The sequence below is a fragment of the Heliangelus exortis genome, chromosome 2 (genome assembly GCF_036169615.1).
Source record: "Heliangelus exortis chromosome 2, bHelExo1.hap1, whole genome shotgun sequence".
NCBI lineage: Eukaryota > Metazoa > Chordata > Aves > Apodiformes > Trochilidae > Heliangelus > Heliangelus exortis.
The window spans coordinates 48,483,121-48,500,320 of NC_092423.1; the positions used below are offsets into that span (position 1 = coordinate 48,483,121).

The following is a 17,200-nucleotide window of genomic DNA, read 5'->3' on the forward strand; positions in this document are numbered from 1 at the left end:
AAAGAAAAGAGGGGGGAAAAGGGCCAAAGGTGAGAGGGATGAATTGTACTGCTAGGCTAAAGGTGAGTATTAGGCTTACATGTCTTCTATGAATGAATGCCCCATTTAAAAAGAAATAAATGAGTGTTTCCCCACTTCATTCCGTGTTAAAAAAGAACACAGTAAAACTCCTGACAGCTATTCTTTCTAAAAGTTGATCATGTAGAACTTTTATATATTAAAAGGCAAGGAAAGCACATTAAGTCTAATCCCTGCTTACTCTAGTGGGTCTTAAAGCTGTCGTCACTTAAAAGTCATACAAAAGCAAAAAGTGTCTTAAATACAAATGACTTTTTGCCTCCAATGACTTTTAATGCACCTTATTATAAGTCAATAATTAAAAGATATAAAAGAAGACCCAGGTCCAGTCATGCTTTAGATGAGATTTAATCTAAAATTCTTGCAAGCAGCTTTTAATGAGTATATTTTCTGCTTTTTCATCTGTATAAATATGTAATATATTTTTGCAGGCTTGAAAACAAAAATTTAAAGGGACACAGACTGACAGCAGAGATCTGCAGCCCTTCCTTCCTTCAGATAAGCTAATAGCTATGCTGCTGCATACATCATCACATGTATAGCTGCTCAAAAGGGAAACGTGCTCAACAAGGATTTTTACTTCTCAGCTGCTAGAAGGAGATGCCAATCTTTGGCATGGTTGATTTTCTCTTAACAGAAAGCAGCAATACATATTGTAGTTAACTGGTCTGGTGGCACGCAAAACTACATTGCTGCTGCCTTCCTTTTAGGATATGACTCTTCTTACTTAAATAAGGTTGTTTAATGAACCATGACAAATAGTGACAGATTTCAGAAAGGGACTGTTAAAATTAGGCAACTCCTCAATTTGCTGGTAGTGATTCAGTTTGATTTTGGTAGGGATGAAATGGCTTCACACAAGATGCTTTGAGCATCTCACCCTGAAAAAAAAATGTACCCTTCATAACTGTGGGATTTTTTTTCGTTATGTGTCTTCCAAGCAAGATGCAAGCGTTTTCTGTCATGTGCCTGTCTCTTAACATCTGTTATTTCCACTTCAGCAATTAAATGACTAAAAACAAAGGCAGGAGGGTAAGGTAGCCAGCAGCCATGCATTAATTTCACTGTGTAAAACAACAGAGATTATTTGGGGCCACAAAGAGGTAATTGTCACAGGATGGTGGTCTCTTCCTGTCATGCGTGTGCTGAAAATAAGGCAGTTGCCAGGAATGACTGAACCAAGGCACCAGATGACAGGTTATTCCGAAGCTGACAACAGTGTGAACCTTCAGAGCTCTCAAACCAAAGCACAGAGTGTTTTGCAAAGTCACCTGCATTAAATGGTGAAAGCCTGAGTAGAGGGAAGAATGCAATAAAGAGATGAGCAGTAGTTGCTTACTGGGCTGTTTCAAAGTTTTTGCATCATGATTGGCTCCACAGACATTTGCGTGTGCCCTGAGGGACTCTTAACATAAGGAAAAACAGCTTTAGATATAAAGGAAAATGGCAATGAGACTTCAGACTTCTTCCTTACAGCATGTTTCTTTGGTTTTTAATGACAGGTGTTGTGTTTAAGGATGGTAGCAAAAAAATAGGTCCCTGCTTAGGGCTGGGAAGGATAAAATGCAGGAAGAATTGGGTGAGTTGTGTGTCTGAGCATACAAATTAATAAGGCACTGCCCATTCTGGACAATCTGTCAGCCTGATTTAGGTACAACCCCTGTAGTCTCTAAATGCCTCTCAACTTCTCCGAGGAAGTTTGGTGCCCCATTTTATAGTTGGTGGTTGGAAGCACAGAAGGCCAAAGGGCGATTACGTGGCCACACACAAAGCCTTTGAATAAAAGAAAATTAAACACAAGTTTTCTTGGTTCCAAGTTTAACATCATTGTCTTTGAAGCAGAATTTCAGTTCATTTCAACAGTGTGATTTCTATGTCTGGTAAGGAGTTCTCTTTAATCAGTGCTGTGGGGAAAAAAGCTTGGTAGATATATCCTTTTGCAGGTGTGGGGTTTTATTTTCTTTTTCAGTTTATTTTTCTCTGGTGTATCTTCCTCTAGCTGCTAATGATTAAATTCTCTCAATGAGACCAAGGTCAAGTAAGAATCTGGGGGTTTTGTGTCTCAAGAGGTTTGCTTTGCAAATGCAAGAATGCATTTTTCTGTCTTGTTTGAATAGGAGCGTTTGACTTTGTCCTGGGCATTGATGCAGCCTATTTACCTATAGGCACTGCTGTTTCAGAATTTCCTTCAAGTGCCTCAAATGCAGTTAATGTCATCATTATTTTTTCCCCAGTCCCAGTCAAAGTTGTTGGCAGAGTGAATGAGACCAGCAAGGTAAAACATGTGGCTGAAATCCATCTAATCCTTTAACATCACAAGAATAGAGCTTGTGAAGGTGATGTGGCTGCTAGAAATGTGCTCTAGATTATGGGGAATAGCACAAGGAAAAAGGAAACTTAAAAAAAACATCTTTTCCTCTTAAGTTCTTTGGCAGCTTTGGAAACAGGACATCTCTATCCTGATCATACTCCTTACTCCAGGTTAAGACTGCCTGATGGGCTGTGGTTACTGTTCTGTGAATGCAGCATGAAATCTGCAAAAAAAGAGTAACCTGAAGCATCAGTGTGCTGTGGGATGGTGGAGTGGGGGTGGATGACACACAACAGGTCAACAGAGAAGAAAATGGAGTATTCTTTTAGTAGTGGTGTGCACTGCAGCTTTTTGCAAATGCTTATACTTTGTGTGGAACCTGTGAATATTGCTCAATACAGTGTAAAGTGAGAGTGGGTAGGGCTGTTTTTGCTGTTGTCGCTGTGCTGCCAAACCTGTAAAGCTGTGTTTAAGTCTTTGCAGCAGAAGTGCTTTTCTGAAGGGCAGAAAAAGGACTCCACTCTGTCCTAAGAACATCAGTAGCTAAATTGCACTTACTACTTCAACATTTACTGATGTTTAATTACTACTGGAAGCAGATGAAAAGTGCCAAGGAGTTACTGGGTTGAGCTTTGTTTTAGTGGTGCTGTTGTCACGTAAAGAGCTGTTCAGCCAGGTGTTAGCCCCCTAGGAAGTTCAAAATACTCCACTTCAGTTGACAGCTTAATTTGAAACACTTCCAACTCTGTCAAACTGAACTACAGTCGTTAGTTCAGTTGTTCTGAGTGATTTGCCCCTCCTCACCCCCAAATACAGTGGTAAAATTTATTTTGGGAACGCTGAGGTCTGAAAGCAAGAAGGATAAACAGTGGTTACTCGCACAGGGGACTAAGTGAAGAGATGTTACTTTGCATTTCTGATACAAACTCTGGCAATAATCAGAGCATTAAAAATTTACTTGGATGTTGTCCAAATGCTTTAATCTTTTAATGTCTGTTACAATTATAAAGGAGCTCATTGAGTTAATGAAACATACTGTAATGAACTTTGTAATTGCATATTTTTACTTTGTTCTCCTCTATGGAACCGACGCTCAGCTGTGTGGCATTAACTTTGCACAGGTGAAATAAATCCTCCTTTTTTTTTTCTGGCTCAGGGCATGGTTTCATGATGGTTTAATATGAGCAGTTTCTATTCCTGCTTTCCTCTTTGCTCATTTCTTATGGGGGTCCTGAAGGTCGGGTGAGGGAGTGGTGAGTGCACTCAAGGGGCTGATCTGGCTGAAAATGTGCCTCTGTTTTTGTTTTGTGGAGTTCGTTTTTGAACAGTCCAATTCTCTCAGCTTATTTGCTGGATAAATGCCAGTATTGGCACTGGGGAGGAGGAGGCCAGGCCATGACACTGGGAATGCAGAACCATCAAATTTACTGTGGAACTGGACTTTGAATGGCACAAGCCTGAGGTTTTTGGAGTAGGAGGATTTCATTTTAGCAGTGAACATAAGGATGGAGGCTCAGGATAATGTATGTATTACAATATTTTAAACTTAAGCCAGTTATGAGCATCCATTTTTTTGCATATATTAAAATAGAGGCATGCATGTTATTATGCAGCAAAGGCATAGTATCCTTTTGCCTGTTGCTGCCACCCTTTCCCTGTTCTGTAGTTAGCAGTTGTAAGTTCTTATCAAGTAAAATACTTGGCAATAACTCCTGGGTGGAATCAAGAGAATATTAAATTATTTGAGGCAGTCTATTTGTTTTTAGGATAACAGAGAAAAGCATCACAGAGCAACTGCTGTTTAATTTTGAATAGGTGTTTTGATAGAAGTTGATTGAGTTGCAGCAGCAATTGGTGACAACTGATGCTCTGGCTCCTGAGGAGAAGGAAATTGCCACGAGATGTCTAGCAGAATGTGGCTGGCATAGTTCAGTCATCAGTGTGCAGACCGTGCTGGTGGCATTGTCTGCATGCATGGATTGTGGGAAGGTTAAGTACTCGTTTATTAGCCAGTTGGAAACAGTGATTCTTTTGCTCATTCTTGGCATAGTTGTGCATGTTCCCAGAGAGGCTGGAGCAGGAGCTTCAAGTGTAGCATTCTAGGGGAGACACAGCTGTACCATCATCAGCTTTTAACAGTGAGTATTAGATGTATCTTTTGTAATTATAGTTACTTGCCAGATAGAAGGTACTTGGAAAAGCAGATCCTATATGCTGTATAGGTGACTTGATAATTACTTTTTAGCTGAGCAATGAAGTAAACATATTGACTAAATTAGCTAATATTTTTCATGAGTCAGGTTTCTTCATGAAAGTATTTCCACTTTTTCTGATAAGAAAACAGGAGACAATCCTAACATCTCTCTTTAGCTTTAATGGCAGTGGCTTAATTGATGGCTCTCCCCTTCTGCTCTCACCCTCTTTTTCTTTTTAATAACCCAGCATAACAGCATAAGTCAGATTTGGTGGGGTTTTAAATTAACATGTTGTTGTAATTTCAGAGTGAGCACATGGCCTGTTAAAATATCCATGTTAAATGCCAGATCTGCTGTTACTATCACATTTAATGCAGTTTATTAAGTGTTACTTAGGACACACCTGTCCTGGTAATGGACTGGTTAAGCAGAGTGTTGACACTGCTGTTATCTGGTGGTCAAGTTTTTTTTGAAAGGTTTCTAGCATCTCTCCAAAAGACCTTCTGTGTTTTGGTTGTATGAACCCAGAGCTTGCCCTGTTCCTGGGCTCATCAATATCTTTTAATTTACCTTACAGTGATCTTATGGTTAATCTGGAAATATAATTGAGATGATTCCTCAGGTATGTAAGCTCTTGCTGATCTAGAATCACAAGTGATGGCCCCAAGTTATCTGTCTGTTGAAGAGGAGGGTGATATCTGGGTTGGGATGTCCCCAGAGCAATGGTTCCAGGCCTCCAGGTACACAGACTGAGCAGTACTCTGCGAAGCATGGTGGGATCAAAAGCATATACGTAGTAATTTTTTTTTAAATGTGACTGTGTCCATCTTTGTTTCTTTAGGACCTTGGTATTCCTGTTGCCGAAGTGGGTTTCATAACATCCATTGAAATGCCAGATTAGTCTCAGCAACTTGCATTGATTGGATACGCAGTCTCTTTAATGCAGATATCTCAAATTATTCAGTAAATTTTAGTTTATAGAAAAGGTCTCTAATATTAACTGTGCCATACTTCTTTTTTCTTTTTCTTTTTTTTTTTTTTTTTTTTTTTTTTTTTTTCCCCTGAATGGCCATGACTGTATTTCCCATTTTTACAAATCTTGATTTTCTGAGTATCCTTCAGAGAGATGACACTGAAAAGTCCTCAAATGTTAAGGGCAAACTGTTCTTTGTGAATATGAGAGTGTGAACTGGAAGAGAGTTTGGAGTCTACAGAGGTGGATTCAGAGTCTGTGTAGTGCTGAGAAGTCAGGAAACTGTGGGGTGTTCTTGACTTCTGGCTGTTTTGGCATATTCATTTCAGTAAGTGTATGAGAAACAGTGCTGGTAGAAACACCTCTGTAGATGGAGCTACTTTCTGGTGCCAGATTACTGACAGGTGGTTTTTTTCCTTCTCTTGATTTTTGTTGTCTTTGAAGAGCAGTGCCTGAAGCAAAAGCCTGGTGTCTTCAAAACTTCTCTGTCTTCATTATACTCAAACAGTACATAGTTTTTCTTTTACTGTTTCTTGTACTTCTGACGAGCATGATGAACATCAGACTCTGCTGATTCACTGTGGAGTATCAGTATGTCTCTTTTCCACAGTACTTTTCTTTGCAGAATGGTTTCTTTAGAAAATAATTCTTTCAACCTTCAGCATCCTGTCTATGCTGTCAGTTAACATGAGTATTTCCTTCAGCATTCATGCATCTCTATTGCCCTCTCTTCCTCCATTTGACTGCTAACTTCCTGTTTGTACCATTAGTTTCTCTGCATGTGTCATAAGCATTAATACAGTAAACAAAAATTTTTTTTTGTCCTGCTGCTTCATCTTGCTTCTATCAGGAAGTTTAGGGCTTCTCCCAGCCTTGACCTTATCTTTGCATATTTGTTATCTTATGTGGGATATAACCAATCTTCACTGTCTTGATTCTATCTCTGCTAAAGTGAAGCAATGAAGTGTTATCATGTTGACTCAAGATGCTCTTTTGGGCCTGCCAATGATAGTGAAACCTCAGCCACATAAAATGCTTCCTAAGGAGAGGAACAGCATGACAAGTGTTGGGAAGGGTAAAAATATTTGGGATGAAATTGTAAGGAAAGGTTATGGCTGAGAACGAGACAGGTGATAACCACACAGATGTTCACTGTTTTTCCTGGGTGGCTTCCCCAGTGGCAGAAACTGTCCTGTTCTGTACATTTGGCACCCGGATACATAAAATTTCCCCTGTACTGTATTTCCAGGTATCCTGGAGATAAAAAGTGGCGTATTTAAACCTGAAGGGTCCAAAGCTCATTTTATCGTAGGATGAAATGGTGCATCCCTAATGGTGTGATGCATTATTTATTGATCAGCAGACTGTGGGTTCAGCATCAAAGAAACATCCCATTGGGAAGCTGGTGGACAGCAATGGACAGTGGAAATCTGTCAAGCAGGGTCAGGTCTTCTTGCAGTGTTAGTGGCTGCTGCAGAGGGAGCAGCGGCACCCCAGGGTTGCCTGCTCACTGAGATTGTCCCCTCTTTCCCATCCCTTACTGGAAAATAGCTCATAGCTCCTGTAGACCTTTATCTTCCATTTGTGGCAAAGCATCTGTGGATTTTATTGGCATGGATCTGCTGGGCCTTTGACTCCTGTCTAGTTCAGGGGTGAATAGCACTGAACATAACAAAAGGGAAAAAAGCAGAACAAAAGCCTATTTATGTACACAAAGTGTACACATCCAGCCCCCTGGCTCCTGTGCCCTGTTTTTATTTCTTGCAGAGATGGTAGAGCATGTTTACAGATCCTTAGACTCGGCTGTTCAGTCATGCAGTTTAACTCCAAAAATAACTCACTTGGGGGATATTAATCCAGCGCTGGATTATCTTTCTAAAATCGTTAATCAGACTTGGTCCCCGAGGGACCTTCCAGCTGAACTTGCCACTTAAGTTTCTGTGTGCTGGGGCGGCGGGAGCCGAGCGGAGGAAGCTGATGAGGTTTGACAAGAAGCGGTTACTTACGTAAGGTCCCGAGTGGAGGGACACGGCTGCATCCTCCTCCTCCGGCTGCATCTTCTTCCAGCTCCAAGTCCCTGAGTGCCCGGCCAGGGCTCAGCCCCCTCCTGGCACCTGCTGTGTCCTGCCCTGTCCTGGCTGTGTTATTGCCCTCCTCTCCCTTCACCTCGTCTCGCCTTGGAGAAATGCCATGGGAAAACTTGCTGGCGATGGGGGGATGTGTGTGTGGGGGTTGTCTGTGCCAGCTCCAGGTAATTCCTTTGTATGCTGCCTTTTCTCCAGGGAGGAGAAACACAGGCCTTATTCTTTAAAATTCTCAAGTGTGTAGAGTGTTCCTTCCACTTTTTGATCACTGACTTCCTTACTCGAGCTGTTCATGAAGTGGCCTGGCCTGCTGTTTGAATCTTGCCTGTCTGCTGCAAAAGAAGAAAATAGCTGTTGCAGGCTGCCATCCTCAAATACAGCTAGAACTGCAAGTTACAGAACTCCTATAAGCATGCATTTTTTTCCTCCTGTCTGTAGATTAAGAACAGAGCTTATTTCTTGAGATATGTTCTCTGGTATTTATGCATTATTTAAAGTACTTCAAGATCCTGTATGGAAAATGCCAGAGAAATTACAAAACAAATTTAGGGAAAAAAAAAACCAAAAAAAAAACCCAAAACTTCTACTGACATCTGATTTCACACATAATCAAAATCCTGGTTTCCACATGCAGTGCATAGGTAGAAAGGGAAAATTCAATATGTTTTGCTGACAAACATGCTCACTCCTATCCAGGCAGGTAAAATGAGAGCTTGATTGTCTGTGCTGATGCATTTTTGCATTAAAACTAGCATCCTTTGATTTCAAACTTGAGCATTCATTACTGTGTCTTAGTAGACCACTGGAAGCTCTGCACAGCATGGCTGAAATGCAAAAATATAATTTATGTGGTAATAACAGTAACTTGAAGAAGTTCCACTTTAATGTGCTGATCTGTTATAGTTCTGAAAAAAACACTGATATAAGAAAGTCTACTCAAATGCTAGGGATGTTTTGGTTGTGGGGATTTTCTGCTCAAATTATAAAATAGTGTGCTGATGGGCATGGAAGGTGCTTAAACCTCCTCCAGCTTACACCTGCATGCATGCATGCATTAGGGAAAATAATGGGAAGTTGCCTTCCTTTTCCTCAGACCCCTCTTTCACTTTATACACTCATGCCTGTACGTCTTTTTGCCTTCAGAAGTCTTTTTGCCTTTAGATCCTACCTTGAAAATAAATATTATAAAAATGAGTTGTGAAGCTGGCCTTACATGTCAGTACTTCTCAGATCCCACTGGGAGAGAAAAAGGAATTGTACTTGAGAAAATTCTGTAACTAGCAGAGCTGGACATTTTAGCAATGTCCATATTCTTTTCACTGCTTGACTTCTGCTGGCATAATAAAAAGCAGTTCAAATTGCTTCTAGTTTTTCATTCACATCATGAAAATTGCTTACTAAATTGGAAGTGTTTCACACCAGGGATTGTACCTTTCTTATTTTACTGGAAAATGTCTAACACAGTGTGTATCTCTTGAACAAATAAGTAATTAGTAATTGTAGATTGTAGAATTTTCTTTGCAATCGTAATTTTGTGATTACACCTAAACATCTATTCTGGCCTAAAAAGATTTAAAAATATGTTGTGTTTCTCATATTGCCACATAGGTAGAATGAAATTATCTTTTTATCTTTTATTATCTTCGATTATCTTTTTGATCCTGAACTGGATGAATGAGATTAAAAACAAGGAAAAAAAAAAGTTATAATCTTTGCTTAGAATGTCCCCTGAGAATTAGAAAGAAATTTTAATGATGAATTTATTTGTGCTTTTCAGCATTCAGACTATATTGATGCCTCTGAGTTGGTCTTCTGCTGGTGGGAGAAGTGGAGCTACATCCATTTGTGTAGTTAAAGATCTTGTCACTTTGCTTTGTGTTTTATGACTATATAAGCATAGGTGTGTTAATAGTTATAATTATGTAAATCATATGTAGTTAAAAATCACTCGCATTGGAATTGTCTTCTGAATGCTGTGTCAGACTTCTCTTGCACCTTGCTTTTGAATGCAAATGCTTTTTTCCCCATAGCTGAATTTGATCAACTTACTGCAGCTTTGCTATGCACCTTTCTTAAACCGTTTGCTCTATTCAGTTAACTCACCATCGGCTTTCCTTGACTCCTCTTGCTTAAACCATTTGCTTTCTTCCCTTGTGACTTGTAAAGAAGAACCACAACTTGCTAAAGAAAAAGGAGCTAATGCCCACATTTGTATGTGAGAGTAGGTGTTCTACAAATTTATTGCTTCATGATGTTGTTTTGCTTTCATAGTTTAGGTCAGTGGTCAGGAGTCAGCGTTTTTTCTCCAGCATTCATTGTAAACTTTGGAGTTAGCTTCACCTCCTAGGAGAGGTATTGGGCAGTGAATTATCTTTGCCTCTCCCAGTGAGAAGCAACAGTGCTCTGAGTTGCTTCACTTAAAAGAAAGTGTGTTTGACCATGCATTGGGTGGATTCCATAGTTTTTATAGGTCTCCTTTCTCTCTTTATAGGCTGGTGGCTTACAGGTGACTTCTAAAATAAAAAACTGTAGCAAGAATGTGATGAAGAGGAAATAAAACTGTTGAAAATAAGGTCTTGCTCATGTGGAGCTGTCTTCAGTCAAGTTTGTCTGACAGGAGCTGCTGCTGCTGCTTTTTTTCTGTTGTGGTCAGTAAACTCAGGAGGCTTCCAGCATCTCTCCTGCCAGGGATGTGTTGCTGTGCCAGGGAACGTGAGGAGAAGCCTGTCAGCCAGCTTCACTTAAGCACTGTGGGGTGTTTAATACCAAAACATCACCAGGCTGAGACTGCCGAGGACTATTCTGTTGGGGAGGTGGGAAACGCTGTCACTGGGAGTGTGGGAGTGAAAAGGTGCCAAGGTCTCAGTTTTGTTTGACTGTTGAGCTGGATTAACAGCTCATTGCTGGCAGCAAGGCTCGCTTCTCCTCCTCCCCCCCCTCCATCCCCCAACACCCCTCAGATAGTGCCACCTCTGGGAAGCTGTTTAACTCGAATATGGTAAAAAAAAGATGATTGAAAATACTTTTTTGGCTGGTTAATTGATTCAGTGCACTGGGCAAAAAAGGGGAGTGCTCGTGGGAGATGCAAATGGCAGGAGCAGGAGGTGTCAATGGAGATAAGGCAGGAACTTTGCATCCGCTCAGGATCCACGGGGGCAAAAAACAGCCAAAAGTGGGTGTCTGACTATTCTTAATGACCAGCAAGCCAACTGCGTGCTTTCATTGTGTTTATTCCTAGTCTCTGTAACATCTATCAAATGTAGGCAATGTCTCTGTGTTTCTTAATCACGTTGTTTAGTCTTTCAAGGCACTTCCTGCAATCCAGTCTTATTTATAGGCCATCCATTGTCTTATTTACTGCCTTGTGCTTTTCTTTGTGGCCATGTGTGATCCCGTTGGCATCAGAACTAGCATTGTTGGAAATAAGTTGCCTGAGTGTTAAAGTTCGTAAACTGCTTTTATAGTATATGTGAGAACCCCATGTAGAATTTAGCAGGACTTGCAAATGTGGAGGACTGAGCCTTTTCAGAGTCAACTGAAGGACAAACAAGAAAAAAGGAAAGGTACAGCCTTTCCATGAAGGCTGGGTTTCTTGATAAAGGGATGTTTTCCTTATTTTATTAAGGCTGCTGTGAGTTCATGCTTCTGCTGCATGAGGAAGGGTTGTTAGACTGGGTTAGTTGAATCTGCAGCTGAAGGTGATCCGAGCTTTTTTTTGCCCTGTACCTGTCTGGCTTTTGGAGGTCTGGTATATTCTGTCAGCTCATCTCATGCTCAGCTAAGGTTCTTTCAGAGGGTCCCTGTGCAAGCACGTGTCTGTCCATGCTTTCACCACTTCCTTCTCTTTTCTGCTAAGAAGAAGTGGGACTGCCACCTGTGGGGATTTCTATGGCTTTGTCTCGTTTTGTCATAGGAGATTGCAGGGGATCTCAGCAGAACAGGCAGGAAACACTGCGACTGGCACAGAGGGCTTGGCAAAGCAAGCAGGAACCTGCCGGTCTGCAGGAGGGTGCAGGGGTTGCTGTGGCTGAGAACTGCAGAGCTTTGCTACTTCAGTGGCTGTCCCACTGCCACCGGGCCAGGAGAGTGGTGCAGAAGGTTTGTTTTGCACACGCTGGGGGAAGCACTACACCCACGCGAAAGATGTTTGTTGTTATTGCGAGGTTACAAATTTTGACAGTGCCAAAAGAGACAGAACTTTGGTTCTGCCGAGCCCGAGGATTTTGGTTCTTCCCCTTTCTTCCCCTTCTCCAAAATTTGCAGCCTGCACTATGTGACCTGAAATTACTGTTGATATTCGGGTTCTTGCAGAACTGTGAGGTTTTGTGTAGCTTATTGTATCATTTTGAATGTATACTGTATCCTTATGCCTCTGATTCGTGTGTCTGAGATTTACCATATCCAAGTATTTATATATGGGTATCTTTGGATCCGTTAGGTGAGGATGTGTGTGTGTATGTATATGTGGAAACTGCTGTGTGTTCTGCCTTCCTCCTGACATCCTGGTTGCTATAGTGCAGTGATCTATTTGTGAACACCCAGAAGATCATTGCTATAGTTAAAAGAAACAGTGTTTCCTGGCCATAACTTCCTGGGAAATCTCTTCCCCAGGAGCACCAGCTTTAGCTGATTTGGTCAGGTTCCCCGGGACTCCAGGAGTGACACTGTAACAGGAGCTTCCTTCTAGTTTGCCACTTTTCCCCACCAGCGTTTTTAATAACATTTAAAAATAGTTTCTCTATTTAAATCTAATGCATGCCTCTTATTCACCGTACGTTTCAGTGCTTCAGCCATCTTTCTAACAAGCTGTCGAGCCGTGCAGTGTGTTGTGGCATTGGATCCTGTGTTTGCTTCTGGAAAATGTGCTGTTCTTCTGCTCTTTACACATACATGCATGCGTTTGTTTTCATCCACCTGCCCAGCCAGGCAAAATGTAGGAGGTGAAGCGGCAGCGCTGGAGTTCTGTCTGGACTGCTCCGTTATTATTTAATTTTTTTCCCCCCTTCTCCCTGCAGGTGTGAATGAGAGAGGCTCTCTGCGGTATTTAGTGTCCGGGGGTACTGGCTCCGAAGAGCAGCAGCGTCGCAATGCCCCCTCCTGCTGATATAGTGAAGGTGGCAATCGAATGGCCAGGTGCCTTCCCCAAGTTAATGGAAATAGATCAAGTAAGTGCCTGTGTATGTGTGCTCAGATGGCCCTGTGATAAATAAGTTCTCTTTGTGTCTGCCTCTGCATTTATATTGACTTCAATGCACACATATATTTCTGTGAGTGCATATGTGGTAAAAGGTGTTTTTTATAAGGGGTGTGACTCTTCCCCTCATGCAGTTTAATGTTTTTGATCTGTTTAGCAGGTTTGTTTGTGGTTTTTTTTTTATTTGTTTGTTTTTGGGTTTGTTTTGTTTTTTTTTTTAGTTTGCTGCTTCTTTTTAAACAGCTGCTTAAACAAGATATTCACTGCTTTTGTGACCCACTTAACACTTTGGTTCCTTAGTTTGCTCAACTGTAAAAATGTGGTAATGTTGTTACCTGCGGGTGGAAAGTCTTAAAATTTTCAGTCAGTGCTATTCATTTGGAGCAGGATCATACTGAATGGCTGCAGCAAGTGCAGATTTTGGAACTTAAGTAGTGGTGCACTGTGAGCAGGAGGATCTTTGCTGTTTCATACAGGGGCTGTCCTGTTTAGTTGTGTATTTCTAATGCAATGGCCCCATGGAATGATTTGGGTCAGTATACAGAAGCCAACAAACTCAAACACTATAGGAATTTTTTTTTTGGAGGGGAGAACGGACCAAGTCAAGTTATACAAGTGACATGTTTTATGTTGTGGACTTCTCTGAGACTGAGATTGTTTTTGTGGCACACGTAATAATATTAAAAATAACCTCTCTAATATTTAAAACCTTACCCGTAATGTTTTGAAATCATACAGCATGTTACCTCTTTAGAATAATAATTATTTTTGTAAATAGTATTCAGAGTGAAGGAAAGCATTTCATAATAAGCTTTAGACTGTAGTATCTGGGGACCAAGTACATTATCAAGTTCTATTGGAGAGGAGAAAATTTAAATTCATGCTGAAAATGCTTTACTGAAATAAGATCCTAATTTCTTTATGCAGTGCAATCAGTTTCACTTCTAGTTAACCCTTTTCTGGAATATGCTTAGGAAATTCCTGTGGAACTTTGGAGAAATTTGGTACTAGATGGTGGTTGATATAACAGCAGTATGATTATTAGGCACAGTGAAAGCCCCTTTAGAGGAAAGGGGAATTCCCAAATGGTTAGGACTTTGTAGTTCAATTTGCAGACCTGCCTTCTTCTTTTCCCTTTGCTTGAAATTTTTTGGTAAGCATGTGTCAACAGATATAAATCTCTTGCCTTCCGGACTATAGAATGTTTTGCTTTTTTTTCTCCTTATGTAACAAATGCTAGATACTGTGCACTCTGGGTTCAGACAAAGATGCATGTTCCATCCTGGTCAACAACAGCTTATTGCTACAGTGGGGACAAAAATGAACAAATATTATGCAGTTTCTTTCCAAGCTGCCGTAGTATAATACCAAAGTGACTGTTTTATAAATAAAAAGAACAGCTTAAAGTAACTCTCAGAAAACCTTATATATTTTATCTGAAATACTAGCTTACTGTCCTGGAGCCTTGGTTATACCTTTATTATATAAGATCTAGAGAGTACAAAAAAGGTCAGTGCTGACTTATGTTGGGTAGAGCCTTCCCAACCCCACCTGCCAAGTAGTCTGAAAGCTTTCCATGACACTTTATGGGGAGGAGAAGGAAGAAGAGGGAAAATAAGGTTGAAAGAAAGAAGGCTAACAGCAGCCTACTCTTGATGCAATGGACATTTGAGGGTCTCATCGCTCATCCTTCTGTCATGGAAAATACAGGTGTGATGCAAAGAAATGAAGATGTGGAAGAAACATCCTCTCCTACTACCCACACACACAAACTTTAGCATTTGCCTTTTTCAGGGATGGGAGCAGTCAAAAGCATACAGGATGATACATGCTTCTAAGCATGCAGCTCTGCCTTGGGTTCACTTAATACTAACTTTTCCCAAGCTGTTTACTTTAAAGCAGCTATTTAGTTGAAGAGCTGTAGTGGAGGAGATGATTGATACCTCCGATGGAGAGCTGTCAGAGATGATAAAGGGGAGGAGGGAAAAGGAAGGTGGAAATATTACTTGCCCCTTGACCAGACATTATAGTCAGTGTCAGTGTCGGGTAGGATCTGCTTATTCAAGCACCATTTGACGTGCATTCAGAAAATCCTAAGAACTTTGTCAGACCTGTTTCCTCCCTCTCCGATCCCTTGCTGGCAAGAAAGGTAGTATTTAAAAGAATAGCACTGTATTATTACTTCTAAAAGAACAACAGAAAAACCTCACTGTAGCATGGCACAAGCTCTTTATCTTTCAGGGTACTGAGGCTATTCCAAGTATTGAAGTCTAATTACCAAATAAAAGCCCAGTGGAAAATCTGGACTTTTTTTTTTTTTTTTTTCTTTTAGGTTGCTTGGTAGCATTTATTTCTGTTCAGTTGCACAGTATCCCAATTCACCTGCTGTGTATATACTTATTTTGCTTAGCAATTATAAAAATAAAGTATTTTCAAAATGAGGAAATGTCATTGTGAAACAACAGTGATTGACAGTGGTGTACTGGAAGTTGTTAGGCCTGAAAAGAACTCATGAGTGTTTTTTCAACTAAGTGTTATTAAACTTTCCATTACAAACCTCCCCTCCGAGTGCATTGCTTGTGACAACTTGGACTTCGTGAGGCACAGGCACAGAATTTTTCCTAGCTGATGCTTTCCACTTCATTTCTGTAGGTTTTTCAACCTGGGTTCATCAATGACAGTTTTAGCTTTAATCATACGAAATTAGTCTCACTTACTTAGAGACACTCTTTGCTTGTACAATTAATATATAATTAAGTGCTTTGCAGAGTGAGCCTCTGTGCCAGCCTTTCATCTCATTCATTGAAACATACTATTTGATGACAGGTTTTTACAACTGTTGTTTTCCTGGAAAGTTGCTTTAAACAAGGAGGGCAGAACTGCATATTTCTTGCTGCCCTCTCTCTTTCCAGGTGGGACTAATTAAGTTGCAGTAAACCTGGGAACTGGCTGTTGCCTGTATGCATTAAAGCTGATTTTAAAACTTATGCAAGCTAATGTTCTTATCTGCTTTCTCCTTCAGAGAGGGACTTTGCTGAGTTCAGTTACTCTCTTGCAGAATGCTTGGGTTTTTTTCATTTACGTTTCCTCCTATTTCTATCACTTTCCTCAACTGCAAATTTGAAAAAAAAAAAAAAATAAAAAAAAATCTAGACTCTTCCCTCTGCATAAATTCCTTCTGGCAATATTAGTACTGTGATCCAAATGAATTTTTAATGAAAAGATAGGATTTTGACTTTTAAGAGACAAGTATAGGGGTGACCTTCTACTTTTAAGTATTCCTGTCATGTAAAAAGAGGAATTAAAATGAGTTGGTGTCTGAATTTGCATTGGGACCTTTTTGTGGCCTTTATAGGGGTGCGGTCTGAGGAAGAAATGAATGGTAGACACTGACTGCATTTCTCTTCTCCCAATCTTCTGGCTGATTATTATTGTGGGAGATATTGTGGATATAGGGCTGCATGGTCTCCATACAGGTGAAGGGGTCACTAGCTATTCCATCCTGTCTTCTCTTTATTTGACCCAGAAGTAGCCATTTCATAAGTGGATGCTATTTCTTGTGTTCAGGTGGAGATTTTCATGCCTTAATTTGTCGTGTACAAGTCATTCTCAGTTGTTAGGTTGCATTTTTGTACAGCACAAATTATTTTAGCTAAGCCAGTGCTGGTTTAGGTTACCTGGATATTTAGTTCTGTGGACTTACAGCTTCACTGTTCCTGCTGCAGGGAAAGCAGCTTCCAGGAGAGGCAAGAGATGGATATTTGGGAACAATAAATATTTTAGCTTACCTCATTTAAATCCATTCTTCTGTGTTAACACAAGTTTTACTGAAAACAGATTTCTCTAAACTTAAGATTTAACTTCTTCATGCTGGAGGTAAATACTATTCCTGCAGAAAGAAACAGTTTGTAATTAAGCTCGTTTGGGCAGTCTCTTCCTCCAGGTTTACTTTTATCTGCCAGATCATTAAATGGAGATTAAATTAGCAGATGTGAATCCTTACATTAGCCAAAACCAAACAACAAAAAAACCCCAAAAGAAAACAAAAAAGGTAGAAAAAGTAAGGTCTGTTTTGCTTTTCAAAGCACAAATCTGGTACTGTGGGCAAAATTTACAGGATGAGAATTTCATGTTAATACAGTGCAGTGCATGGGAGCAACCACAGGCTGCCTTACATTAATGCTTTCTGTAAGGTTTAGATTTAGTCAGCAAGTTTATTTTTTAAGTTTCCTGTTCTCCTCTGCCAGTGTATGCTGTAAATGTAATTTTAATTGTAGTTTGTTTTTTTTTTTTTCTTCAGAGAAGTCATTGTACTTCACTATGTATTAAAAGGAAAACAGTAAGATTTTAATTTTTTTAAGGGAA

General features: G+C 40.3%; 1 protein-coding gene across 2 annotated transcripts in view; it reads left to right on the forward strand.

Annotated features, from left to right (window-relative positions):
- ELMO1 (engulfment and cell motility 1) overlaps window positions 1-17,200 on the forward strand; it is a 313,181-nt gene that overhangs the window by 35,144 nt on the left and 260,837 nt on the right. For both annotated transcript variants that reach the window (XM_071736038.1, XM_071736039.1), the window contains exon 3: window positions 12,657-12,806. In XM_071736038.1, coding sequence (XP_071592139.1) covers window positions 12,729-12,806 — 78 coding nt within the window. In that variant the 5' untranslated portion in view covers window positions 12,657-12,728. The remainder of the gene's footprint in view (window positions 1-12,656; window positions 12,807-17,200) is intronic.